At 42.8% G+C, this 27,832-nt stretch overlaps 1 protein-coding gene across 1 annotated transcript in view; it reads left to right on the forward strand.

Moving 5' to 3' along the window:
• Positions 1–27,832, forward strand: part of LOC122550340 (actin cytoskeleton-regulatory complex protein pan1-like) — a 152,304-nt gene that overhangs the window by 69,100 nt on the left and 55,372 nt on the right. The window contains exon 13 of the mRNA XM_043691068.1: positions 3,443–3,469. Coding sequence (XP_043547003.1) covers positions 3,443–3,469 — 27 coding nt within the window. The remainder of the gene's footprint in view (positions 1–3,442; positions 3,470–27,832) is intronic.

The following is a 27,832-nucleotide window of genomic DNA, read 5'->3' on the forward strand; positions in this document are numbered from 1 at the left end:
ATCCTATCTACCTGCGACTCTACTTTCAAGGATCTATGAACCTGCACTCCAAGGTCTTTTTGTTCAGCAACACTCCCTCGCACCTTACCGTTAAGTGTATACATCCTGCTCTGATTTGCTCTTCCAAAATGCAGCACCTCACATTCATCTAAATTAAACTCCATCTGCCACTCCTCAGTCCATTGGCTCATCTGATCAAGATCCTGTTTTACTCTGAGGTAACCTTCTTCTATGTTGACTATACCTCCAATTTTGGTGTCATTTGCAAACTTAACTAACTATAACTCCTATATTCACATCCAAATAATTTATGTAAATGACGAAAAGTAATGGACCCAGCACTGATCCTTGTGGCACACCGCTGGTCACAGGCCTCCAGTCTGAAAAACAACCCTCCTCCACCACCCTCTTTCAAAGGGTGCATGGAAGAACTGCAACAATTCTTTATTCCTATCTGGCCTGATTACAGCTAACAGGGGAAATTTGGTGTAATATTAGAATTACAAATTGGCACACAAATTGACCAAAAACAGCATATCAAACCTGAGAATTGAGAGCAGTTTAGATTTCAGCAAAGCAAGAAAATGGGATTAATTAAGCGAGGAAAGATAAAGTACAAGTGTAAGCTTGCATGGAACATACAAACTGATTGTAAAAGCCTCTATAGGTATGTGAAGAGTAAAAGGTTAGTGAAGATAAATCTAGGACCCTTGCAGTCAGAGACAGGGTAAGAATAAAGTGATGGCAGACCAATTGTATCTGGGTGTGTTACTTTTCAGAGGGTCAGTGTGGACTTGTTGGGCCAAATAGCTTGTTTCCACATTGCAGAGATTCTAATGCTAATTCTGTATCTGGATTTTCCATGGAGTGGCAGTTTCACACAGATTGCCATTCTGCCTGTTTTTTTTTGCAAAAATAGAAATCTCTGATGCGGTTATACATGTGAGTGTGAGGGCTGCAGAAGCTGCAGAGTCAGAGTCAAAAGAGGTGGTGCTGGAAAAGCACAGCAGGTCAAGCAGCATCCCAGGAGCAGGAGAGTCGATATTCAGGCATAAGCCCTTCATCAGTAATATGGGTAGGGGAGGAGGGTGGAAGGAGGCTGAGTGACAAATAGTGGGGTGGGTTCGGACTGAGGGGGGAAGGTAGCTGGGAAGGCGATAGGTAAATACAGGTGGAGGGGGAATGGTTGGGGGGTCCCAAGGCGGAAAATGAGGCTTTCCCTCTCTAGTCGCTGGGTGGCTTGGATTTGGTTGTGGAAGAGGCCCAGTGCTAACATGTCCTTGGTGAAATGGGAGGGGCAGTTGAAGTGATCGGCCACAGGGCAGTGGGGTTGTTGGGTCTGTGTGTCCCAGCGATGTTCCCGAGACGCTCCGTGAGTTGGCATCCTGTCTCCCTGATGTAAAGGAGACCACATTGATAGAAATGGACACAGTAGATGAGGTGGGTGGATGTACAGAAATATCTCTGTTGGATGTGGAAACATCTTTTGAGGCCTTGGACCTTTCCTGCCACAAGGGGTGCCCACACCTCCCCCCTCACCTCCATCCAACCTTCCTTCCCACCTATCGGCTCCACCCTCCCCACCGACCTATCACAATCACCCCCCACCTATATCCTTCTATCGCCATCCCAGGGAAGTCTAGAACTAGGGGTCACAGTCTAAGAACAAGTAGTAAGCCATTCAGGACTAAGATGAGGAAGAACTTTTTCACTCAGAGAGTTGTGAACTTGTGGAATTCTCTCCCACAGGAAGCTGTTGGTACCAGTTCATTAGATACATTCAAGAGGGAGTTAGGTATCACCCTTGCAGCTAAAGGAATCAAGGGACATGGAGAGAAAGTGAGAATGGGATATTGAGATTGTATGATCAGCCAGGATCATATTGAATGGTATTGCAGGCTCGAGGGACCCACTCCTGCCCGTATCGTCTGTGCTTCTGTATTTCTATAAGATTCCAATCAAGATGTCTTTAGAAAGGCAGATTTCTACTCTAAAAGTTTCCTCAGTGTTAGGGAAGGCAAACCATGCCCCCTTTTCACAGCAATCAGCTGGAAAGGGTGCCAGGTAAGTCGGTTATTGGGAGGCTGGAATAAAGATTGCAGGTTGGTAAAGGATGCGGAGTGCCAGGTAGATCGGGTACCAAGTGGCTAGCAGGTAAAATGCCAGGGGACCAGGTAGGTAATGAATGTTTCAGTTAGACTGGGTGGGAAATATCAATTCCAGTGAGTGAGTATCGTGTCTGGCAAAAGGGAATCTTGGGGGTGTATGTAGATTATCTCCAGAACATTCTTAAGTAGGAGAGGGCTGATGGGCCTGAAGCTGGGGAATGAAGGCCACTAGTTCCAGAGTGGGGAATGTAGCAGGTCCAGAGCAGAGGATTGGGGCTGTGGTTCTGAGAGAGAGAAAGGATGTGCTGGGTCTGGAGCAGGGAAAGGGTGTTTGGGGCGGTGTGGTGGGGAGGCAGAGTTTGGAGCAGAGGAAGGATTGTTCAAGACTGGAGGAAGAGGCTGTCAGGTATGGTCAAGAAAAGAGGTGTCAGGTCCCAAAGGAAGAAAAGGGGTTGTCAGTGTACGGTCTGGGGAGTTTAAGTCATCTTTGGGAATTATAGTTGAGAGTTTGTGAAACATGTATGTGCCATACATGACTCACACATGGGTGTCACTGGTTAGGGAATTTATTGCCCATCCTCACTTGCCCAGACGGTGGTTAAAAGACGGTGGTTAGGTCTGGCATCACATGTAGACAATACCAGGGAAGGTAGCTGGGAAGGCGATAGGTGAATGCAGGTGGAGGGGGCTTGTGATAGGGTTGGTAGGGAGGATGGAGTGGATAGGTGAGAATGAAGATGAACAGGTGGGACAGGTCAAGAGGGGGGTGCTGAGTTGGAGGATTGGATCTGGATTTTACAACAATTGACGGCTGTTATGTTGGATATTTAAAATTACAGACTATTGCCACCTTACCAAAATTGAAATTGACCATCTGCCATGACTGGATTTGAGTTCTTGTCCCCAGGATATTACCTTGAGGTTCTGGATTGCTAGTATCATGACATTACTGCTATGCCACTACCTCCAATGTGAATAATTTGAATAGATGAATAGGTACTCAGGGGTTCGACTATCTATTTAATATCTTAACTTTCCTGCGTAATTATTTACATAATTTCATCAGTACCTGATAAATTCTCTGGTTTAAATGGAGACTTCCAGGAGGGAGGGAAAGTGCCCTGTGGAATCTTTAACTTGCGAGGTAAGTTCTTCAGAATTTGCTGTGATGGGGATTCTTCACGATCCTCATGCACATCTCTCAGCTACATCATCCGTAAATTTTTCAATACTTTACTCTGCCTTTAACACAGAAATTTTAAATATTTTCTGTATTGTAGTTAGCTTTATTATGGATGTTTTGTGTTGATTTATTGCTTTGTTCTCTCTTGTAGAGCCACCTGAAGGAGCAGAGGGAGGTGGTAAGTTAACAATTTGACAAGTGAAAGTTTGGTTGTGTTTTTAAAAACATTATGCAAAATGCTAATAACATAATTAATAGAGGCATAAACGTCTTACAGACCAGAACAGCCCAAACTTGATTCTGATATAAATTGAGTTATCTGCTCTTTAGTGGCCATTGCCTCAGTTCTAGTTGTCTGAAGAAGCGGTTTGTCCAGCCTCCTTTGCAGGGAAACACTGCAAGGTGTGGATATTAAGGATGACCGACTGGCTTTAGATGTCATGATTTATGTGTGACAATCACGGCACTGTTAATCCTCATCTCAGGTCAGAAGGATGTGGGTTCAAGTTCCACTCCAGAGATTTTTGCACAGTATTTCAGCTGACAATTTCCAGTGCAGTAATTTGTAGAGTGTCATCTTTCAGATGCAGCATTGAATTGAAATTGTCTCTGCCCTCTCAAATGGATAGATGGCCCATGTATCTGCCCCCAAAATGGTACAGAGGCCATCTGTCTGCTGTCTTGGCCTCAACTGAAAATGATCTGGTTACAATCACCATCAGAGAGTGGCTGCCTACATTATGTCAGTGACTACACTTCAAACATCATCATCTATAAAGCATTTTGAGGTGTCCTTAGGTGTGAAAGGGATGATATAAATCCAAGTTTTTTCCTTATGATAATGTTAATGTGTGAGTACCACCACTGTTAAAAAGTTAAGTAGGTCAAAGAAAAGCCCCATCTACACCTTCACTGGGCAACTAGGCATGGGCTTATATCGCAGCCTTGGCAGTGTCATCCATATTCAACAGCAAACATGGAAAATGGTCATTTGGGCAGGATACTAGAGTATTATTATGTATGAAGTTGTACTCCAGACTAATTCAATATTTTCAAAAGGTTTGGGACCAAAATTGCCTTATGTTCTGTCAACAATGGAATTTACTTTGTACTGACCTTTTTTGTTACTCATTAGCAGCGACGGCAAGTTGTAGTGAGACAAGCTTGGCTGAGAAACGTAAGTTTAGAAATGAGGAATGCTTTGATAGACAAATACTGCCATTAAATCACATTGAAGAATTTCTATACACTGCCACCACACAATAACAATATTTACATGAGCATTTAAAAGAAATCAAGATATGTTGGTATCTCAGTGCACCTCCAGGTCCAACAGTAGCTCTCTCCAGCTATTATTGTATTTAAATAGTTTCTGCATTAGAGCTTACTCGATCTCCAACCATTTCTATTGTAGATATTTTAATCAACCTACTGAGACACATTATAGCGTAAGTCTGGGGTAGGTGAGACTTGAACCCAGACATTCTGACCTCGAGGTAGGGAAGACTATCACAGAGCCACAAAACCTTATAATTGAAATTGTTGATGTCTGCAATTGTTGATCCAGTTGACAATGGGACAGAATTGTCACTGGATTCTTTAAATGTATCTGTTGCATTTTTGACCTCGTTGAAAGTGTAGCTGGAACTGGTGTCTATAAGTTAAAAAGCTGTTTATGTCATTACACCAGGGTTTCAGGTGAAGTTGTGATTGTCTATTGGGAGAAACACCAGCTGAAATTTTACAATATTGCAACAATAAATTAAAAGGATCTGATAATACTATGGAGAACGGTGGGCGGCACGGTGGCACAGTGGTTAGCACTGCTGCCTCACAGCGCCAGGGACCCGGGTTCAATTCCCGCCTCAGGCGACTAACTGTGTGGAGTTTGCATGTTCTCCCCGTGTCTGCGTGGGTTTCCTCCGGGTGCTCCGGTTTCCTCCCACAGTCAAGTGAATTGGCAATGCTAAATTGCCCGTAGTGTTAGGTAAGGGGTAAATGTAGGGGTATGGGTGGGTTGCGCTTCGGCGGGGCGGTGTGGACTTGTTGGGCCGAAGGGCCTGTTTCCACACTGTAAGTAATCTAATCTAATCTAATCTAGAACACAGGAGAAAAAGTTGAGAAAGGCACATGTGTCGGCGCAGGCTTGGTTTGCTGAAGGGCCTGATCCTGTGTTGTACTGTTTCTTGTTCTTTGAAAATATATTTGGTTATTCAAGCCCATGGCACTTGCAATATTCATTCTATCTTCTTACCTTGCATTGACCTGACAAATTCACTTCATGGAAATACTGTAACTTCATTACAAAGGTAGCGAGAAGCCAGGTTTGGGGCCTAACCTGACACGAGGATAAAGTAGAGGGCCTGTCCCCAACTTGTAAAAGGCACGATATTCTGCTATGGTTGGTTAATAATACCTAATTTGTATGCAAAATGTTTAGAAGTGGATTTTTACTCAGATACTAAACTTGTAAGGCAATTTTATGACTCTATCCAATCATCTCTGAAGCAAACCTTTGTGCCAGTTTCTGAAATCTATACTCATGGATCTGAATTTCCATTATGGATGTGGAGATCACTTTGAATTTGGTTCTGAGACCCTTCTGTTAGCTGATTAAAGTTAGAATGTTCAGGAGAGTGAACCTGGAAATTACAATGAGATTTAAACTAAAGGACCAGTGGAGTGCCACAAGGTTTGGTGCTGGGCCCTCTACTTGTTGTCATTTACATAAATGATTTGAATGTGAGCATACGAGGTACAGTTAGTAAGTTTGCAGATGACACCAAAATTGGAGGTGTAGTGGACAGCGAAGAAGGTTACCTCAGATTACAACGGGATCTTGACCAGATGGGCCAATGGGCTGAGAAGTGGCAGATGGAGTTTAATTCAGATAAATGCGAGGTGCTGCATTTTGGGAAAGCAAGTCTTAGCAGACCTTATCTTTTCCCATGCTTCCACATCCTTCCCGAAATATGGGGACTAGAACTGTACAGAATATTCCAAGTATGGCCGCACCAACGTTTTATATAGTTGCAGCACGATATTGCGGTTCCAGAACTCAATCCCTCTACAAATGAAACCTAACATACCGTATGCCTTCTTAACAGCACTGTCCACCTAGGTGGCAACTTTCAGGTATCAATGTACATGGACTCCAAGATCCCTCTCCATATCCACACTACCAAGAATCTTTCCATTAACCCAATACTCTGCCTTCCTGTTGTTCTTCCCAAAGTGCATCACCTCACATTTAGCTGCATTGAACTCCATTTGCCACCTCTCAGCCCAATTCTGCAGTTTATCCGAGTCCCCCTGCAACCTGTAGCATTCTTCCACACTGTCCACTACACCACCGACTTTAGTGTCGTCTGCAAATTTACTAATCCATTCACCTACGCCTGCGTCTAAGTCATTCATAAAAATGACAAACAGAAGTGGTCCCAAAACACCACCGGACTCCAGGCTGAATATTTTCCATCAACCACCACTCGCTGCCTCCTTTCAGAAAGCCAGTTTCTAATCCAAACTGCTAAATCACCCTCAATTCCATGCCTCTGCAATTTCTCCAAGTATTGAGTACAAGAGTTGGGAGGTCATGCTGCGGCCGTACAGGACATTGGTTCGGCCAATGTTGGAATATTGCGTGCAATTCTGGTCTCCTTCCTATCGGAAAGATGTTGTGAAACTTGAAAGGATTCAGAAAAGATTTACAAGGATGTTGCTAGGATTAGAAGATTTGAGCTATAGGGAGAGGCTGAACAGGCTAGGGCTGTTTTCCCTGGAGCGCCGGAGGCTGAGGAGTGATCTCATAGAGGTTTACAAAGTCATGAGGGGCATGGATGAGATAAATAGACAAAGTCTTTTCCCTGAGTCCAGAACTAGAGGGCATAGGTTTAGGGTGAGAGTGGAAAGATATAAAAGAGATCTAAGGGGTAACTTTTTCACACACAGGGTGGTACGTGTATGGAATGAGCTGCCAGAGGAAGTGGTGGAGGCTGGTACAATTGCAATATTTAAGAGACATTTGAATGGGTATTATGAATTGGGAGGGTTTGGAGGGATATGGGCCGGGTGCAGGCAGGTGGGACTAGATTGGGTTGGAATATCTGGTCGGCATGGACGGGTTGGACCGAAGGGTCTGTTTCCATGCTGTACATCTCTATGACTGTCTATGACCAATCAGAGGCCTCGAGCTTTGAAGAAGCATCCAGATGTAGTGTCAGTAAAAGGGGGCAGTTTATATAAATGTCAATTAAAAAAAATTTATAAGAGGAAGCCAGGAATGTGGAATGGGACATGGGGATGGAGAATCCCTGTTTAGAATGACTCTTGACTGTGCCTTTGTCCAGGCGTGCAGAGAGACTGCATGTAGAATGTCCTCTGCCACCAGCACCCCTGTCTGCCACTAAGTGCCAGCTGTTAGGTGGTTGATCTGTCCCCATCGTATTGGGAAGTCAGAGGCTGATTGGAAAAGCCCGTCAGCCTTCTACAGTTCTCTTCATGAATCTATTTGCCTACTTTCCCACTGGTAGCAGGTCACCTTCCCAGGCCCCATAAGATGACCAGCTGCAGGAGCAGCATCCCAATACTGACATCCTTCAGCATTCCCCTCCCCTCACCAATACTATGAACAATGCACCAAAAAGGCAACCTTATTGAAATATACAGGATTCTTAGGAGACCAGACAGGATAGATGTGTAGAGATTGTTTCCAGAGTCTAGGACCAGAGGGCATAATCTTAGAATAAGAATCATAGTTTTAATACAGAGATGACAAGGAATTTCTTCTTGAGATGGTGGTGAACCTGGAGAATTCTTTACTACAGAGGGCTGTCAATGTTGGTTTGTTACGTTTGTTAAAGGCTGATACAGACAGGTCTTTAATCAGGAGGCTGAGGAAATTCCAGAAGGACCCTCACTGGCTTTTACAGATGCATTCTACCTGGATGCATCATGGCTTGGTACGGCAGCTGCTTTGCCCATGACAATAAGAAACTACAGAAAATTGTGGACAAAACGCAGAACATCACTCAAGCCAACCTTCCATCCATTGATACCATCTACACTTCTTGATGCCTCAGAAAGCAGCCATAATCATCAAAGACCCCTCCCACCCTGGTTATAACCTCTTCCAAATTCTTCAGTCAGGCAGAAGATACAAAAGCTTAAACATTCATTTCAACAGGTTCAAGACAAGCTTCTTCCCTGCTGTTATTAGACTTGTGAATGGACCTCTCAAATTTCAAATGGAACATTGATCTTGCTTTTTTGTGCACCTTCTTTGCAACAGTGACTTTGTATTCCCCACAATGTTCAATCACTCTATGATATTTGTATGGTATGATCTGCCTGTACTGCATGCAAAACAAAACTGAAACACTACTTATGTATATGTGACAATAATAAATCACATCAAATCTATTTAAATCAGTAAGGGAATCAAAGGTTATGGGGAAATGGCAGGAAAACTGAATTGAGGATTATCAGATTAGCTGTGATCTCATTAAAAGATGAAGCCTACTCAATGGGTTGAATGTCTTACTTCTACTCCTATGTCTTATGGTCTTCTGGATTTCAAACAGACCCAAGGTTTTAGCTCATGGGATCCAACTAGACTTACTTAAAACATTGCTTCTCAATACACAACATCCTCGCCTTGATGCCATTGGACAGAACTTTTTGTCAATGTGCAACTCGAGTGGAGGTGGGTGCAACATAATGTTGGACCACTTGCTTGCTGATTTATTGCCAACAGTTTATCCACAAATCAACTTTGGGATGGCCAAGTCAGCTTCATGCTTGACTGGCCAATCCTAAGTTATTAAAATCTCAGTTTTAATTTTTGGGTGCCATGGGGCTCAGTGGTTAGCCCTGCTGCCTCACAGCGCCAAGGACCCAGGTTCGATCCCCCCCTCTGGCGACTGTCTGTGTGGAGTTTGCACATTCTCCCGGTGTCTGCGTGGGTTTCCTCCCACAATTCAAAGATGTTCAAGTCAGGTGAATTGGCCGTGCTAAAATACCCATCGTGTTAGGTGCATTAGTCAGGGTTAAATGTAGAATAATAGGGTAGGGGGATGGGTCTGCGTGGATTACTCTTCAGAGGGTCGGTGTGGACTTGCTGGGCCAAATGGTCTGTTTCCACACTGTAGGGAATCTAATCAATTTATGTCAGGGATCAAAGGCCAAGTGGAATGAGGCAGACCAGGAAGCATGTGATTAAGGGAGACCCATTCAACTTCGTCTCATGATGGAAGCATTCTCTCTTAGCCTTATTAACACCATCTAGTCACAACTGGCCAAGCAAGGCCAAATCACTGCCAGGTGATTATTCCTAACACAGTATGGGGTTGGGACTTGCATTTGAATGATACTGGGACTCTAACCTATGACATAAATTCCTACCAATTGGTTTCCACAGGATAATTGATCATGTCTAGCCTATTCTGCACCCAACTATCTTTATACTTAATAATGATAGTTATCTGTAGCTTAGCAAATAGACTGTTGTAAATTATTTTTCACCTCAAGAAATGCATAAACCTTAAGTTTCTTCGAGATCATCATAAAATTTTCTGTTGAATTTCAACATATTTGTTCCAAATGATTTTACACACTGTCAGCCTCTTACATGCATTTTGTATTTTTACCGAATACAATATTAAATCATTTATAGCTGAATAATATGGGACATAGTGATTTACAGTGAGATAACTTTCATTATATCCTATATTCTATACCAGTGTTCATCCACCCATGCATGTCTGCGTATTCGATCATTTGTACTTTTTATTATCTTCATTGTTGTATGTGTTTATTGCCTTATGTTACAAATTGCTGGTTGTGTGTTGTATTGCATTATATATCTTCCGAACCCTTGTGTTCCCGAATAAAACAGAAATTGCTGTAAAAGCTCAGCTGTATCTGTGGAGAGAAATCAGAGTTAATGATGCGGGCGAATGACTCTTTGTCCGAATGTGTGTTTCTGATCCTCTCTTATCGGTATTTCTTAATTAACCCGGTCAGATGTGTTATGAAACATCTTTGCAGGTAGGACTTGAACCTAGAATTGAAACAAAGAATTGTAGATCCTGACATTTGAAATAAAAACAGGAAGTGCTTGAGAATCTCTACAGGTCTGGCAGAATTTGTAGAGAGAAGCAGAGTTAATGTTTCGAGTCCAGTCACCCTTCATTAGAACATAGAACAATACAACGCAGAACAGGTCCTTCGGACTTCGATGTTGCACCGACCTGTAAACTGTTCTCAGCTCGTCCCCCTACACTATCCCAAAATCATCCATGTGCTTATCTAAAGATTGTTTAAATCTCCCTAATGTGGCTGAGTTGACTACATTAGCAGGCAGGGCATTCCACGCCCTTATCACTTTCTGCGTAAAGAACCTGCTTCTGACATCTGTCTTAAATCTATCACCCCTCAATTTGTAGTTATGCTTCTCATACAAGCTGACGTCATCATCTTAGGAAAAAGACTTTTACTGTCTACCCTATCTAATCCTCTGATCATCTTGTATGTCTCTATCAAATCCCCTCTTAGCCTTCTTCTTTCCAATGAGAACAGACCCAAGTCTCTCAGCCTTTCCTCATAAGACCTTCCCTCCAGACCAGGCAACATCCTGGTAAATCTCCTTTGCACCTTTTCTAATGCTTCCACATCCTTCCCGAAGGATGGGGACCAGAACTGTACACAATATTCCAAGTGCAGCTGCACTAGCGTTTTGTATAGGTGCAGCATGATATTGTGACTCCGGAACTCAAAACCTCTACGAATGAAACCTAACATACCTTATGCCTTCTTAACAACACTATCCACCAGGATGGCAACTTTCAGGGATCTATGTACATGGACTCCAAGATCCCTCTGCGCATCCACACTGCCAAGAATCTTTCCATTGACCCAGTACTCTGTCCTCCTGTTATTCTTCCCAAAGTGCATCACCTTACATTTAGTTGCATTGAAGTCCATTTGTCACCTCTACCCAATTCTGTAGTTTATCCAAGTCCCCCTGCAACCTGTAACATTCTTCCAAACTGTCCACTACCCACCGACTTTAGTGTTGTCTGCAAATGTACTAATCCATCCACCTATACCTGCGTCTAAGTCATTTATAAAAATGACAAACAGCAGTGGTCCCAAAACAGATCCTTGTGGCACACCACTAGTAACCGGACTCCAGGCTGAATATTTTCCATCAACCACCACTCACTGACTTCTTTCAGGAAGCCAGTTTCTAACCCATATTGCTAAATCACCCTCAATTCCATGCCTCTGCATTTTCTCCAACAGCCTACCGTGTGGAATCTTATCAAAGGCTTTACTGAAGTCCATGTGTACTATGTCAACAACTCTACCCTCATCTCCATCCTTGGTCACCTTCTCAAAAAACTCAATGAGGTTTGTGAGATACAACCTACCCTTGACAAAACCATGTTGACTATCTGAAATCAAATTGTTGCTTGCTAGATGATTATAAATCTTATCTCTTATAATCCTTTCCAAAACCTTTCCTACAACAGAAGTAAGGCTCACTGGTCTATAATTACCTGGGTCATCTTTACTGCCCTTCTTGAACATGGGCACAACATTTGCAATCCTCCAGTCCTCTGGTACTAAACCTGTAGACAATGATGACTCAATTATCAAAGCCAGCGGCTCTGCTATCTCCTCCCTACCTTCCCAGAGAATCCTAGGATAAATCCCATCCGGCCCAAGGAAGTTGTCTACTTTCATTCCTTCTAGAATTGATAACACCTGTTTGTAACTAACCTCAATCCTTTCTAGTCTAATATCTCGTACCCCATTCTTCTCCTCTACAATATTATCCTTTTCCTGAGTAAAAACCAATGAGAAATGTTCGTTTAGCACCTCTTCGATCTTCACAGGGTCCACACTCAACTTCTCACATCTGTCTTTGACTGGCTCTATTCCTACGCTAATCATCCTTTTATTCCTCACATACCTATTGAAAGCTTTAGGGTTCTCCTTTATTCTATTTGCTAAAGACTGCTCGTGTCCTCTCTTTGCTCTTCTTAACTCTCTCTTTAAATCATTCCTAGCTGATCTGTAACTCTCCATCGCCTCATCTGAACCATCTTGCCTCATCAACACATAAGCTCTTTCTTCTTCTTTACAAGAGATGCAATTTCTGCAGTAAACCACGTTTCTCTTACCTTATCACTTCCTCCCTGTCTGACAGGGACATACCTATCAAGGACATGCAATATCTGTTCCTTAAACCAGCTCCACATTTCCATTGTCTGCATCCCGTGTTTTTTTCCACCCCATCCTATGCATCCTAATTCTTGCCTAATCACATTATAATTGCCCTAGCCCCATCGATAACTCTTGACCTCTGGCATGTACCTATCCCTTTCCATTGCTAAGCTAAACATAACTGAATTATGGTCACTCTCTCCAAAGTGCTCACCTACAATTAAATCAAACACCTGGTCTAGTTCATTACCAAGCACCAAATCCAGTGTGGCCTCCCCTCTTGTCTGCCCTTCGACATACTGTGTCAGGAAACCCTCCTGTACACATTGGACAAAATCTTATTCCTCTGACGTACTAGAGTTATAGCATTTCCAATCAATGTTGGGGAAGTTAAAGTCCCCCATAATGACCACCCTGTTCCTTTCACTCCTACCCAGAATAATTTTGCTAATCCTCTCTTCCACCTACCTGGAACTCTGCGGAGGCCTATATAAAACTCCAAGCAGTTGCTAACCTCAGCCCACACCACCTCAATAGACGAGTCCTCATCAAAAGTTCTCTCAGCCACCGTTATACTATCCTTGACTAACAAGGGCACACCTCCCCCTCTTTTACCACCTTACCTGTTCTTAATGAAAGATCTATACCCTGGAACCTGCAACATCCATTCCTCACCCTGCTCTATCCATGTCTCCGAAATGGCCACAACATCGAAGTCCCAGGTACCTATCCATGCTGCAAGCTCACCTACCTTATTTCGGATACTTCTGGCGTTGAAGTAAACACACTTCAAATCAGTTTGCTGTCTGCCATCACATTCCTGTGACCCTGAAATCCTGTCCCTGTCCTTCCTACTCTCGTCCTCCTGTGCACTGTAACTACACCTATGGTTCCCATCCCCCTGCTGAGTGAGTTTAAACAGTTCTACTTCAGTTCTGTTCTGATGAAGAGTCACTGGACTCAAATTACAACTGCTGCCTCTCTTTCTACAGACTTGCTGAGTTTCTTCAGCACTTAGTTTCTGTTTCAAGACTTGAACCTAGACCTACTGTCCAGAGGTAAGGATGCTCTGACTGCACCATAAGAGTCCTACCACAGAGAGTTAGTTTGGTGAAACAAGTACTAAATGGTAATAAGGCAGATGATCAGAGAATTAGATAGGGTGGACAGTGAGAGCCTTTTCCCTCAGATGGTGATGTCTAGCACGAAGGGACATAATGTCAAATTGATGGGTGATAGATACAGGACAGGTGCCAGAGGTGGATTCTTTACTCAGAGAGTAATAGGGGCATGGAACACCCTACTTGCAACAGTAATAGATTCGCCAGCTTTAAGGGCATTTAAATGGCCATTGGATAAACATATGAATGATTATGGAATAGTTTAGGTTAGATGTGCTTCAGATTGGTTTCACAGGTCGGCACAACATCGAGGGCCGAAGGGTTTGTACTGCGCTGTAACATTCTATGTTCTCTGTATATATTTTTTTGAAGATTAACTGCTTCAGACATGTTTCAACATCCATCTGCATTAAGTTTCACTTGACTGTAGGCCTTCTGGCTTACTGGTGGGGATGTTACCACTATGTCACAGACAATGGGCAACAGCATTTGTTGATTGCTTTAATTTGTATTTTCTTGTCTAATCGGATGCCTGCAGGACAAGTGCTGATCAGGTTGAAGTTTTGTTGAGCTGTATATGTGGAATCCATGAACTCTGGGATTTAAACATTTTGCATTGCTCAACTCAGATTCTCCTCACTCGCAGTCTGACCTCCAATGTTGTGGCTTTAAGTTAAAACATAGAACATAGAAAAATACAGCGCAGTACAGGCCCTTTGGCCCTCGATGTTGCGCCGATCCAAGCCCACCTAACCTACACTAGCCCACTATCCTCCATATGCCTATCCAATGCCCGTTTAAATGCCCATAAAGAGGGAGAGTCCACCACTGCTACTGGCAGGGCATTCCATGAACTCACGACTCGCTGAGTAAAGAATCTCCCCTAACATCTGTCCCATACCTACCACCCCTTAATTTAAAACTATGCCCCCTCGTAATAGCTGACTCCATACGTGGAAAAAGGTTCTCATGGTCAAAAGTTCCTTAAAATCCCCCTACACTTTATTTTCCAAATTTCCTAAGATCTTATGTTTATTTTAAACAGCAGAAGTTTTTTTAAAAAAATCACTCGTGGGATGTGGGCATCGCTGGCTGGCCAGTATTTATTGACAATCCCTAGTTGGCCTTGGGAAGGTTGTAGTGAGCTGCCTTCCTGAACCATTGCAACACATCTGCTGTGAGTTGAACTGTAATTCCATTATAGAGGAAATTCCAGGATGTTGACCCAAGATAGTGAAGAAATGGTAATATATTTCCCACTAGGATAGTGAGTGGCTTAGAGCGAAACTGCAAATGAAGGTGTTCCCAGTATCTGCTGCCCTTGTCCTTCTAGATGGAAGTGCTTAGAAGGTGCTGTGTGTGTAAGTTTGGTGAATTTCTGAAATGCATCTTGTAGGTAGTACGCACTGCTAGTACTGAATATCAGTGATAAAGGGAATGAATGTTAGTGGATGTGGTGCCAATCAAGTGGGCTACTTTGTCCTGCATGGTTTCATGCTTCTTGGGTGTTGCTGGAGCAGGCAAGTGAGGAGTATTCCATCATAATCCTAACATATATCTTATCAATCGTGGACAGGCTTTAGGGACTCAGAAAGGAGGTTAAATGCCGCAGTATACCTAACCTCTGATATGCTCTTGTAGCTGGTGTTTATCTACTTCCATATCTGTGAAGTTGCAAATGGTGCTGAATATTGTGCAAGTACATACCAATCAAACAAAAAGAGGGACTGATCACTTTCTCCCTGTTTTGCCAACTCCATTTACAGTAAAATGCAACAAAGCAGCACTACAGTACAGGCAGGGCAACACTCAACAAGTTCACCTTTGTGGCCCCAATTCAGATTAAATTCAGACTAAACCAGATTAAATCATTGTCTAATTAATTAGCTCAGCTGAGAACCTGTCAACGTCTGTTTTAAAACTGCAATTAAATTCACCTCATCAACGAACAACCCTTCACCCCATCAAAGAACAACCCTTCACCCATTCACCTTTGCACCTATTGAAGCCATTAATTTGTCACTTAAGGTCCTCGGCCCACACCTACAACACTTTTATTCTTTCAAACCTGACTACATTTCTACATGTAGTGAGAGGGAGAAGTTCACACCAACCAGATATTACCCCACAAGCCTGCATCAGCCTAGAAGTGGGTGGATCTACTTTGGAGGGTCCTTTGTGCCCATCAGAGGCATTCCTCCCCAAGATCATACCTGCCTTTACCCTTAGCCATGTCCTCTCAAACCCTGACCCCATCTCCCTCACTTTCTCATTGGGGCCAGTATCACAGGCTCTGCTAATACCCTGGATCTTAACTTCAAACTGATCTTCTAAAGTCTGTGTCTCCCATAGTCTCCTCTTCTTTGAGGACCTGTGTAAGGGTGCAGAGTGTCTCAGAAGAAGCCAGCCTTATGAGTCAGAGGGCCTGGCCCTTTAAGTGGTCATAATCACTGCACAGGAACAAGGGTCCACCTCAAAATGGCATCAGTTTTGAGAGATTACCAATAGGCTCAACACACTCCAGCTAAGTTGAATCGACAGCATGAAGGCAATGATACAGAACCATTAGAACAGGCCCCAAAGACTGCAGTGGTTCAAGAAGGCAGCTGACCACCTTCTTGTCAGGAGCTGGCTCACGTCACCCATGAGAGGGTCCCTTGCACCGATACAGTGGAAAGATATAACACGAGTCATGGTTACACAGGATCTATTGAGCAGTCTATTGGTTTATTCAAAATGGATTTCCATTGTCCAACCAGCTCAGGGGTGCTCTCTAGTATGACTCAGTGCATCTCTTGAGTATCATCATGGCGTTTTGTGGTTTAGACAATCTGGTCATGCAACAAGCTGAGCATCAAAAACCTGCTGAGGGCCAGAGACAGTACAAGCCCCGTCAGAAGAGAGCATTGGAGAGGACAGTGTAGGATCACAGGATTTAAGAGTAAACTTTCTATCGCCTGAGCTCCTGCCCCACCACGGCAGCACGGTGGCTCAGTGGTTAGCACTGCTGCCTCACAGCAACAGGGACCTGGGTTCAATTCCAGCCTCGGGCAACTGTCTGTGTGGAGTTTGAACATTCTCCCCGTACCTGCATGGGTTTCCTCTGGATGGTCCAGTTTTCTCCCACAATCCAAAGATGTGCAGGTTAGGTGAATTGGCCATGCTAAATTGCCCATAGTGTTCAGGGATGTGTAGACTAGATACATTAGTCTAGACTAGAGTAGACTAGAGATAAATATAGGGAATGGGTCTGGGTGGGTTACTCTTCAGAGGGTTGGTGTGGATATGTTGGGCTGGAGGGCCTGTTTCCAGACTGTAGGGATTCTAATTCTAATTCACCTGACAATATCATTTGCTACTTCCCATGGCTCTCCTTTCCCCCTCCCACAAAAAGCTATGCAACTAATCCCCAAAGTCCCCTTCTGTGAGGAACAAGAGGATGGCCAGTGTGAGGGTAGGACCAATCAGGAATAGTGGAGGGAACTTGTGCCTGGAGTCGGAGGAAGTAGGGGAAGTCCTGAATGAATATTTTACTTCAGTATTCACTAGTGAGAGGGACATTGTCGTTTGTGAGGATAGCGTGAAAAGGGCTAATACATTTGAACAGTTTGATGTTAAGAAGGATGAAGTGCTGGAGATTTTGAAAAACTTTTGGATAAATAAGTCCCCTGGGCCAGATAGGATGTATAGGTTTCTACAGGAAGTGAGGGAAGAAATTGCTGTGTCTTTGGCGATGATCTTTGAGTCCTCACTGTCCACTGGATTAGTACCAGTTGATTGGAGAGTGGAAAATGTTATTCCCTTGCTCCAGAAAGGGAATAGGGATAACCCTGAGAATTACAAACTAGTCAGTTTGATGTCAGTGGTGGGCAAATTATTGGAGAGGATTCTGAGAGACAGGGATTATGATATGTCGAAAAGCATAGCTTGATTAGAGTTAGTCAGCATGGTTTAATGTGGGGCAGGTCATGCCTCACAAGCCTTAATGAATTCTTTGAGGATGTGACAAAACACATTGATGAAAGTAGAGCAGTGGATGTGGTGTATATGGATTTTAGCAAAGCATTTGATAAGGTTTCCCATGGGTGGCTCATTTAGAAAGTAGGGAGGCATGGGATACAGGGAAATCTGGTTGTCTGAATACAGAATTGGCTGGCCCATAGAAGACAGAGGGTGGTAGTGGATAGAAAGTACTCAGCCTGGAGCACAGTGACCAATGGTATTCCACTGGAACAGGGATCTGTTCTGTGACCTTGCTTTTTGTGATTTTTATAAATGATTTGGATGAGGAAGTGGAATGATGGGTTAGTAAGTTTGCCAATGACACGGAGGTTGGTGGAGTTATGGATGGTGTGGAGGGCTGTTGTAGGTTGCAGTGGGACATTCTGGATCAGTGGTGCTGGAAGAGCACAGCAATTCAGGCAGCATCCGTCGAGCAGCAAAATCAACGTCCTGATGAAGGGCCTTTGCCCGAAACGTCAATTTTGCTGCTCGTCGGATGCTGCCTGAATTGCTGTGCTCTTCCAGCACCACTGATCCAGAATCTGGTTTCCAGCATCTGCAGTCATTGTTTTTACCTCTGCAATGGGACATAGACAAGTTGCAGAGCTGGGCTGAGAAAGTGGCAGATGAAGTTCAACCTGGAAAAGTGTGAAGTGATTCATTTTGGAAGGTTGAATTTGAATGCAGATAACAGGGTTAAAGGCAGGATTCTTGGCAATTTTGAGTAACAGAGGGATCTTGGAGTCTACATCCATAGACCCCTCAAAGTTGCCAGCCAGGTTGATAGAGTTGTTAAGAAGGTTTATGGTGCATTGGCTTTCATTAACAGGAGGATTGAATTTAAGAGCTGCAAGATTATACTGCAGCTCTGTAGAGTCCTGGTTAGATCACATTTGGAATATTGTGTTCAGTTTTGCTCACCTCATTACAGGAAAGATGTGGAAGCTTTAGAGAGGGTGCAGAGGAGATTTACCAGGATGCTGCCTGGATTGGAGGGCATGTCTTATGAAGAAAGGTTGAGGGAGCTAAGGCTTTTCTCATTGGAGTGAAGAAGTTTGAGGGGTGACTTGTTTGAGGTGTACAAGATGTTAAGAGGCATAGTTAGAGTGGATAGCTAGAGACTTTTTCCCAGGGTGGAAATGGCTATCATGAGGGGGCATAATTTTAAGGTGATTGGAGGAAGGTTTAGGGGAGATGTCAGAGGTAGGTTCTTTACACAGAGAGTGGTTGGTGCATGGAATGCACTGCCAGTGGTGGTAGTAGAGTCAGATACATTAGGGATATTTAAGCGACTCTTGGATGGGCACATGGATGATAGTAAATTGTAGAGTAGGTATGTTCGTTTGATCTTTGAATACGATAAAAGGTGAGCACAACATTGAGGGCCGAAGAGTCTGTACCTTGCTGTACTATGTTCAGTGTTCAAATTCAATGACCCAGCCTCCACTGCCATTTGAGGAAAAGAGTACCATAGATTAATGACTGCACTAGATTTATTTCCACTCTCAACTGAGATCACATTAGAAAGCTATGGGCCAAGAGGCATTGGATTAATCAAGAACATTTGCATGGTTTTGCTTGAATTTGATGTGGTCTACTTGGACTTCAGCAAAATGTTTGATAAGGCCTCACAAATGGGATCCAGAGAAATTTGGCTAATTGGATCCAGAATTGGCTGAGTGTCAGGAAGCTGGGGTGATTGTTGATGGATGTTTTTGTGCCTGGACCTGCATCCAGTGGGGTTCTGCAGAGGTAAGCATCAGGGATGTTACTGTCTATGGTGTGTGTAAACAATTTAGACTTGCATGTAGGAGAGTTGATCAGTAGGTTTGCGGATGATTTGAAAATTGGTGACATAGTAAATAATGAGGAGGCTGGCCTTAGATTACAGGAAGATATAGATGCCCTGGTCAGATGGGCTGATTGATGGAAAATGGAATTCAATTAGGATATGTTACTCTTTACTCAGAGAGTAATAAAGGCATGGAACGCCATGCATGAAACCGCAGTGGACTCACCAACTTTAAGGGCATTTAAATGGTCACTGGATAAATATATGGATGATAGTGGAATAGTGTAGGTTAGATGGGCTTCAAATGGGTTTCAGAGACTGGCGCAACATCGAGGGCCTATACTGCGCTGTAATGTTCTATGTTCTGTGTTTGAGGTGATGCACTTGAGCTGAACAAAATGGCAAGGGAATGCATAATGAATACCAGGACTAAGGAAGCATCAGGGATCAGAAGGACTTGATGTATGTCCACCAGTCTCTTAGGTTGTAGGTCATGTAGATAGAGTGGTTAACAAGGCATATGGTAAATGATATACTTGCCTTTATTAGATGAGGCATAGAGTTTAAGAGCAGGGTAGTTATATGGGAACTGCATAAAACATTGATTAGACCACAGTTGAATTCTGTGTGCAGCTCTGGTATCCAGATTATAAAAGGTCTGTGATAAAGCTAGAGAAGTGTGCAGAGAAGATTTATCAGGATGTTACCTGGGCTAGACAGTTTCAGAGTCATAGAGGTCTACAGCACACAAAAACATCCTTCAATCAATCAGATCTGCACTGGTCAGAAATGATCACCTAACTATCCTAATCCGATTTTTAAGCACTTGGCCCATAGCCTTGTATGCCTTGGTGTTGCAATTACACATCTAAAAACTTTGTAGCTGGTACCAAATTTACAGGCAGTGAGTTCCAGATTCCCATCACCCTCTGGGTGGAATACTTTTTGAATTGAATTGAATTGAATTGAATTGAATTAACTTTATTGTCACCATGTCAAATGAGCAGTGAAAAGTTTACAATTTGCCACTTACGACGCCATCTTAGGTACAAGGTTTACTTGGCCCATTCTTGGTTCAGATTCTTCAGTACAAGTTCTTAGGGAAAATCAAAAATCAGAAAAATAAAGAAGTGAGAAGTCCAGCATTACAGATCATAGGGATCAATGAAAAAACTGAGAAATAACAACTTCAGAACGACAGTTCTTCCAGCCCAGTCTACACTGGCATCTACCCTCTTGTCCACACCCGGGCTTGACACTAGATTGTACCAGGCTTTGCCTCAAGATGCCAAAGGCTGGGAGACTATTCTGGAATCATTTAGAGGCCAGAGATGTACACTGTACCCACACCAGGCTGAAAGACTGCCATTCCAGGCCGAGGGACTACCACACTGGATCTAAGGCCCTTCTTGCTGGGTTCACATCTTGTCTGAACCTCTTGCCTCTTACCTTAAATCCGTGTCCCAAGTCATTGATTCCCTCCACCAAGGGTAAAAAGTTTCTTTCTGTCTAGCTTATCTTTGTCTCTTATAACTTTATACAACTCATTGATGTCCCTCCCTCAGATTCCTGAAGAAAGGCTTATGCCCGAAACGTCGATTCTCCTGTTCCTTGGATGCTGCCTGACCTGCTGTGCTTTTCCAGCAACACATTTTCACCTCCCTCAGTCTACCCTGCTGCAAACTTTTTGACCATTGCAGACAGGTGGGCCACAAGGTCTTTTCCTGTGCTGTTCATGCACAGTTTCTTATGTGGGAGGAAATAACAGGCCATTAAATAATTCAGAAAGTCAGCAGCATAGAAATTTGTACAGATGTGTTGATGGTAAATTAAGCAGCAAGAAAACATCTTTTTTATTACATTGTGTGTTCTTTCAAGAGAAAAATAATTTTTAACAGACCCTGTATTAAAAATAAACTAACTGAAGTTACAAATACAGCTAAAGATAAAGTCTACACTGAAGCATACTCACCTTTCCTACTCTTTTCCATAAAAAATACATTCAAGAGACTGCAAATCCATGTTGCTCTTTAAAGCACAGTCCACAGCATTTTAGAAGAAAATACAGTTTCAAGACACTAAAAAAGTGGTTGTCTACCTTGAGAAAACTTACACTAAGAAGGTTCATGGTGCCCAGGGAATGTCAATTATCTCCACTATTTTTTTTTCAAATTGGCACAAAGATCAAAACAAAGCCTCTTTCACAGTCAGAAACCTTAAGCAGAGTCTTAAAAGGACCAAGGTCAGTGGAACAGCTGTTTTAAAAGGATCAAAGCCAGTTATAATAGTGGAAGCCTAACCACAATTATGTGCTTTAGGCACGGGCATCATTGTTGGCTGCAGTCAGCTAAGTACAGCAATGTAAAAAAATCTATCAGAGATCTACTTTGTCACATATATCCATAAGCTGCCCAGCTTTTCTTGGTATTGTATTCCTGATGAAGGGCTTATGCCTGAAAAGTCGATTCTCCAGCTCCTCAGATGCTGCCTGTCCTGCTCTGCTTTTCCAGTGCCACACTTTTTGAATCTGGTCTCCAACATCTGCAGTACTCACTTTCTCCTTTTCTTGGTATCTATAATGCATGTAATACCATGTACAGGACTTTTGATTCCAAGGGCCCAATGAGCAGTTTCAAGCTGCAGTTTCAATGTAAATGTTGCTCAAACTAGTCTTGGATAGAAATAGTTTGCAGGGATGTTGAGAAAAGGCCGGGGATTGACACTAAATGATAGAACTAGTGTAGGCTTGATGGACCAAATGGCCTCCTTCTGTGCTGTAACAATTCTGTGATTTTGAGAACAAAGATTTCAAGATAGAAATGTGGATTGCAAATGCATCATTATGAATTGATCATCCATTGACACCTTTACTGAATGACAACTGTTCAAACAAGGGATTGTCATTCCAGTTTACAGATGAAGCAATGGATGGCCCTCTAAATTTCCTGCTCACCACTAGCAAAATCACAGATTTAACACATACTGACTTTGCACTGACAATCCGTAAGTTAAAAAAAAAGATCTTGACAGCTGTCCAAGACCAGCTCAAGGTATGAATTAACTTCAGGAGTAACAAATTCTAATTCTTATCAGACGGATGGAACCCCGTAGGGTGCATTGATTCATTTGTCAGATGGTACCGAAGCAAAGGGCATGAGTGTGACTTTTCTGAAGAGGGACTGTCAAAGACGCTCATGGAATTAGTCAACATCTCCACACTAATTAAAGCTTTCATGACATGATAAAGGGGCCATATCACTAGTGCATCACTGAAGGAGGGAGATGGAGAAATGGGTGTGAAGTCATAGTAGCAGCCACAGCTTTAGACACAACAATATGATTGGTTGCAGTCAGCTAAGTACAGCCATAGAGACTGATAGAGTCATAGAATTCTACAGCATGGAGACAGGCCCTTTGGCCCCAACTGGTCCATGCCGACCAAAATGTCCATCCATGTTAACCCCATTTCCCTGCACTTGGCCCATATATTTCTAAACATTTCCTACCCGTGTATTTGTCCAAATCCTTTTAATATTGTTAATGTATGTGCCTCAACCACTTCTGCTGGCAGCTTATTTCATATGTTTACCACCCTTTGTGTAAAAACGTTGGCCCTCAGGTTCCCTTTTATTCTTTCCCCACTAACCTAAATCTGATTCTCTAACCCTGGGAAAAAGACTGAATGCATTCACACTATTCATACCTCTCATGAGCTTATGGACCTCTATAAGGTTCCCCCCCCGCCCCCATTCAGTCTCCTAACCTCTAAAGAAAAAAAATTCCTAGCTTGTCCAACCTCTGTCTATAACTCAGACCATTGAGTCCAGGCTCCAAGTGAGGACTGACCAATGTCCTGTACAACTTCAACATAACTTCCCAACTTCTGTACCCATTGCCCTGACTGATGAAGGCCAGTGTGCCAAAAGTCTTCTTCACTGCCCTTGTCTACCTGTGACTCCATTTTCAGAGAATTGTGAACCTGAACTCCAAATCCCTCTGTTCCACTATATTCACTAAGGCTGTACCATTAACCATGAAATTCCTACCTTGATTTGACTTTCCAAAACACAAGACCTCACACTTATGTATATTAAACTCTATTTGCCATTTTTCAGCCCACTTCCCTAGCTGGTTAAGGTCCTGCTGCAATTTTCTGATAACCTTCCTCACTGTCTATGATACTGCCTATTTTAATGTCATCAGCAAACGTACTAATCATGCCTTGTACACACTTATCCAAATCATTAATATGGCCTTCTAACAAAATCAGAAAGAGATATGGTTTGTTGTACCTATCCAAAAGCCATCCAGCTTTTCTTGATATCTGCAATGCATGTAGCACCGATGGATACATGTGTGCTGGACGTCTGATTCCAAAAGTCAAGCAAGACACCAGCACAAAACTCAGGTGGCCAATAAGATGGTAGAATACCACAATGCTGGCAGCAAGGAAAGTAAAAAGAAGTTGTATAAACAGAAACACACCAATAAGGCTCAGAGCTAACCAACCTACAGACAAGTTTCAGATGATCAGGTTTTCTGCCCTGCTAACCTCACACACCATATTGACAGTGTAAGGCAATCAGAAATTTTACGACCATTAATATTATGTGAGAATATAAGAATTAGGACGAAGAGGCTATTTGACCCCTCAGGTCTGCTCTGCCATTCAACAAGATCATGGATGTGCTGCCCAGGCCTTAACTCCTCTTTCATGCCAGCTCCTTATGGCCTTCAACTCCATGATATTTCAAAAAAAATTATCTACCTCCTTTTCAGTGATCTAGCTTCCACAACTCTTTGGGATAGAGAATTCCAGACATTTACTGCCCTCTGAGAGAAGAGATTCCTTCACATCTCAATTTTAAATCAGTGTCCTTTTATTCTGTACCTATGTCCCTGAGTTTGACATTCCTCCGCTAGCAGAAACATCATCTCAATATCTATCCTGTCAAGCCACCTCAGAATGTTTTTTGATTCAATTAGGGGATGAGGGTGTTGCTGGCTAGGTCTGCATTTATTGCCAGTCCATAATTGTTCAAAGGATGGTTGAGTCATCCACATTGCTGTGGATTTGGAGTCACATGTAGTCCAGATCAGGTAAGGATAGCAGTTTTGTTACCTAAAGAACATCAGTGAACCAGATGGGTTTTTCTGACACTCGACAACGGATCAATGGTCATCATTAGACACTTAATTCTCATTTTGTTTTGTTGTTAAATTCAAATTACATGTGACAGGATTTGAACTCAAGTCCTTAGAACATTCCTGAGTCTCTGGATTAATAGTCAAGCAATAATATCGCTAGACTATTGTCTCCCTGAATCTTATATGTTTCAGTAAGACTTCATTCTTCTAAATTCTAATGAATAACTCCCTAACCTGTTTATCGATCCTTGATAAGCCAATCCTTTCATCCCAGGAATCAGTCTAGTGAATATCTTTTGAACTGTCTTTATGCTAGAACAGAACATTCTGCTATAATGCACGTTTTGCTAACACAAATTCACTGTAATGCGATTGACAAATTGGGCACAATGTTTCTAAAGCACAAACTTTTAAAGCATGTGTAGGCTGTAACATGATTACATTGCCAACACTTTAAGCACTGTTTGTAAAGTGTGATTTTTCTATAATGCGAGGTTGCACAAGATCGCAACCATCATCTTATAGAAGAACTACCTGTATGTCGTTTTTTTAAAATATGGGGATGATACCTGCACACGGTACTCCATGTGTGACATCATCAAAACTCTGTACAGGTGATACAGAACTTCTCTATTTTGATCTTCCAATCCCCTAACTGTAAAGGCTAAAATTGCATCTGACATCTGCATTCAGAATGCATCTGGATGCTAACATCTTGTATTTTGTGTCTAAGAGCACTTATGTCAAGCACACACTGCAATTCTTTTGGAATCTCTCTTCATTTAAATAACAGCCTGCCTTTTGATTCTCCGCAATAAAGTGCAGAGAACCTTGCCCTTTCCTACATTAAACTCAGAGATAGTGAGGACTGCAGATGCTGGAAAGTCAGAACTGATAAAGTGTGGAGCTGAAAAAAGCACAGCAGGTCAAGCAACATCAGAAGAGCAAGAGAATTGACCTTTCAGGCCGGGACCCTTCTTCAGGATAACATGAAACTCAATCTCCCAACTTCTGTCCTAAAAAGGCAGAATGATATACAGCAAAAGCTAAAATCAACAAAGGAGCTTGTCCCATCATATTATTGGTATACATCTTGAAAGATACATACCTCAGCAATTGACACTCCATATTAAAGCCTTTTGGAGAGGCAGATAGCCTAGTGGTACTTTCTCTAAACTGTTAATCCAAAATGTTCTGGGGACCCAGGTTTAAATCCTGCCACACAGATGGTGGAATTTGAATTCAATAAATGTCTGGAATTAAGTCGAGTAATGATATTGAAACCCCATTCACCCATCTGGTTCACTAATGCCCTTCATATCTGTCAATCCCCAGCTGGTCTGGCCAACATGTGGTTCCAGACCCAAAGCAATGTGGTTGACTCTCATCTGCTCTCTGAAATGGTCTAGGAAGCCTCTCAGTTGTATCAATTGCTACAAAGTTTCAACAAAGAAATGAAAACTGGATGGGCCACCTGGCATTGACCTAGGCACTGGAAAAGACAATGGCAGAAACAGTCCTGTCAAACCTGCAAAGTCCTCCTCACTAACATCTGGTGGTTCATGCCAAAGTTGAGAATGCTGTCTCTCAGACTAGTTGAGCCACAGCCTGATATAGTCATACTCACAGAATCACATCTTATAAACAATGCCCCAGGCAGCACCATCACCATCCCAGGGTATGTCCTGTTCCAGCAGCAGGACAGACCCAGCAGAGTGGCTCCACAGCAGCACTAATGATCAAGCTAGTCAGGTGGGGACATAGCTGCTGAACTGGGGTCTGCAGCATGCGGTGAGGGAACCAACAATAGAGAAAAACATACTTGACCTAATCCTTACCAATTCGCCACCTGCAGATACATCAATAAGAATGACCATTACAAATCCTTATGGAGGTGAAGTCCTGCCTTCACATTGTGGATACCCTGTATTGTATTGAGTGGCAGCGTCACCATGCTGAATGGGACAGACTTTGAACAGATCTAGCAACTTGAGGGTGGGCATCCATGAGGCTTTGTGGGCCTTCAGTAGCAATACAAATCATCAAGATCTGCAAACCTCATGGCCTGTCAGATTCCTCCACTTTACCATTACCATCAAGCCAGGGAATTAACCCTGGTCAATGGAGAGTGCAGGAGGAAATGCCAGGAGTAGCACCAGGCAAACTTGAAGATGAGGTGTCAAGAATGTGAAGCTACCAAACAGGACAACTTGCATGCCAGACAGCATAAACAGTCAGTGATAGACAGAGCTAAGTGATCTCACAACTAGCAGAGCAGATCTAAGCTCTGAAGTCCTGCCACATCCAGTTGTGAACGGTGGTGGACAACTACACAATTCACTGGAGAAGAAGAATATAGTCTTACACTTGATTCTCTCCAAAATTATAGTAGAGTAAATGAAACCTTCTGAAAGGGCATGTATAATCTCTTAGCTATTATAATCTAAAGATTTTTTAAAATACTTGATTCTTCAAACTGTAAAATGAATTTGCAGTATCAATGATTGTTGAAGAAAACTCTGTTGGAATGTTTTGATTGATAGTCCAGCTGGTGTAGCATTTATTTGAGCAGTTTCAAAGTAATTCAATAAAATTACTTGTTGAGACTTGCCTGAGAGCTATTCATGACTGGACGAGTTTCAAAAATGACAGGTAACAGACTTTAAAGAAGAGATCTAGAATCATTGAAGAAAGGATTGGGAAGGTGATTCAGGAGATGAGTGACAGTATTAAAGAAGAGATTTAAAAACTTTGATACTTTAATGAATGAGTGATTTTTTTTTGCAATCAAATCTGTATTTTGAAGGCTGTAATTGCATTTGTTTTTTTTTTCTTAGCTAAATATGGGCACCTGAGATTTGTCTGGTTGGCATTGGTTTGGCATAGAGTTTATGTTCACTCATAGGAGGTATGGTAGTGTGGAAATGAATTAGCATGGAGGTTTTCAGGGATAGATCGTGGTGTGTTGGAATGAATTAGAGAGCCTCACATCTTGAGAACTGAGGTTGCACCTACCAATCACCATTCCTGACCCTCACCCATACTTGTGTCCTCCTAGCATCTGCTTCTGATAACACCTTGCACTAGAACCACCACCACCAACACCCCCAAACAAAAATCCTGTGATTCTGGACATTTTTGACTGAGGCAGGTAGTAGCAAGTCAGGAATTTTCCTAGAGGAGAAAGTGAGGTCTGCAGATGCTGGAGATCAGATGCTGGAAAAGCGCAGCAGGTCAGGCAGCATCC

Source organism: Chiloscyllium plagiosum, chromosome 5, assembly GCF_004010195.1.
Source record: "Chiloscyllium plagiosum isolate BGI_BamShark_2017 chromosome 5, ASM401019v2, whole genome shotgun sequence".
Classification (NCBI taxonomy): Eukaryota; Metazoa; Chordata; class Chondrichthyes; order Orectolobiformes; family Hemiscylliidae; genus Chiloscyllium; species Chiloscyllium plagiosum.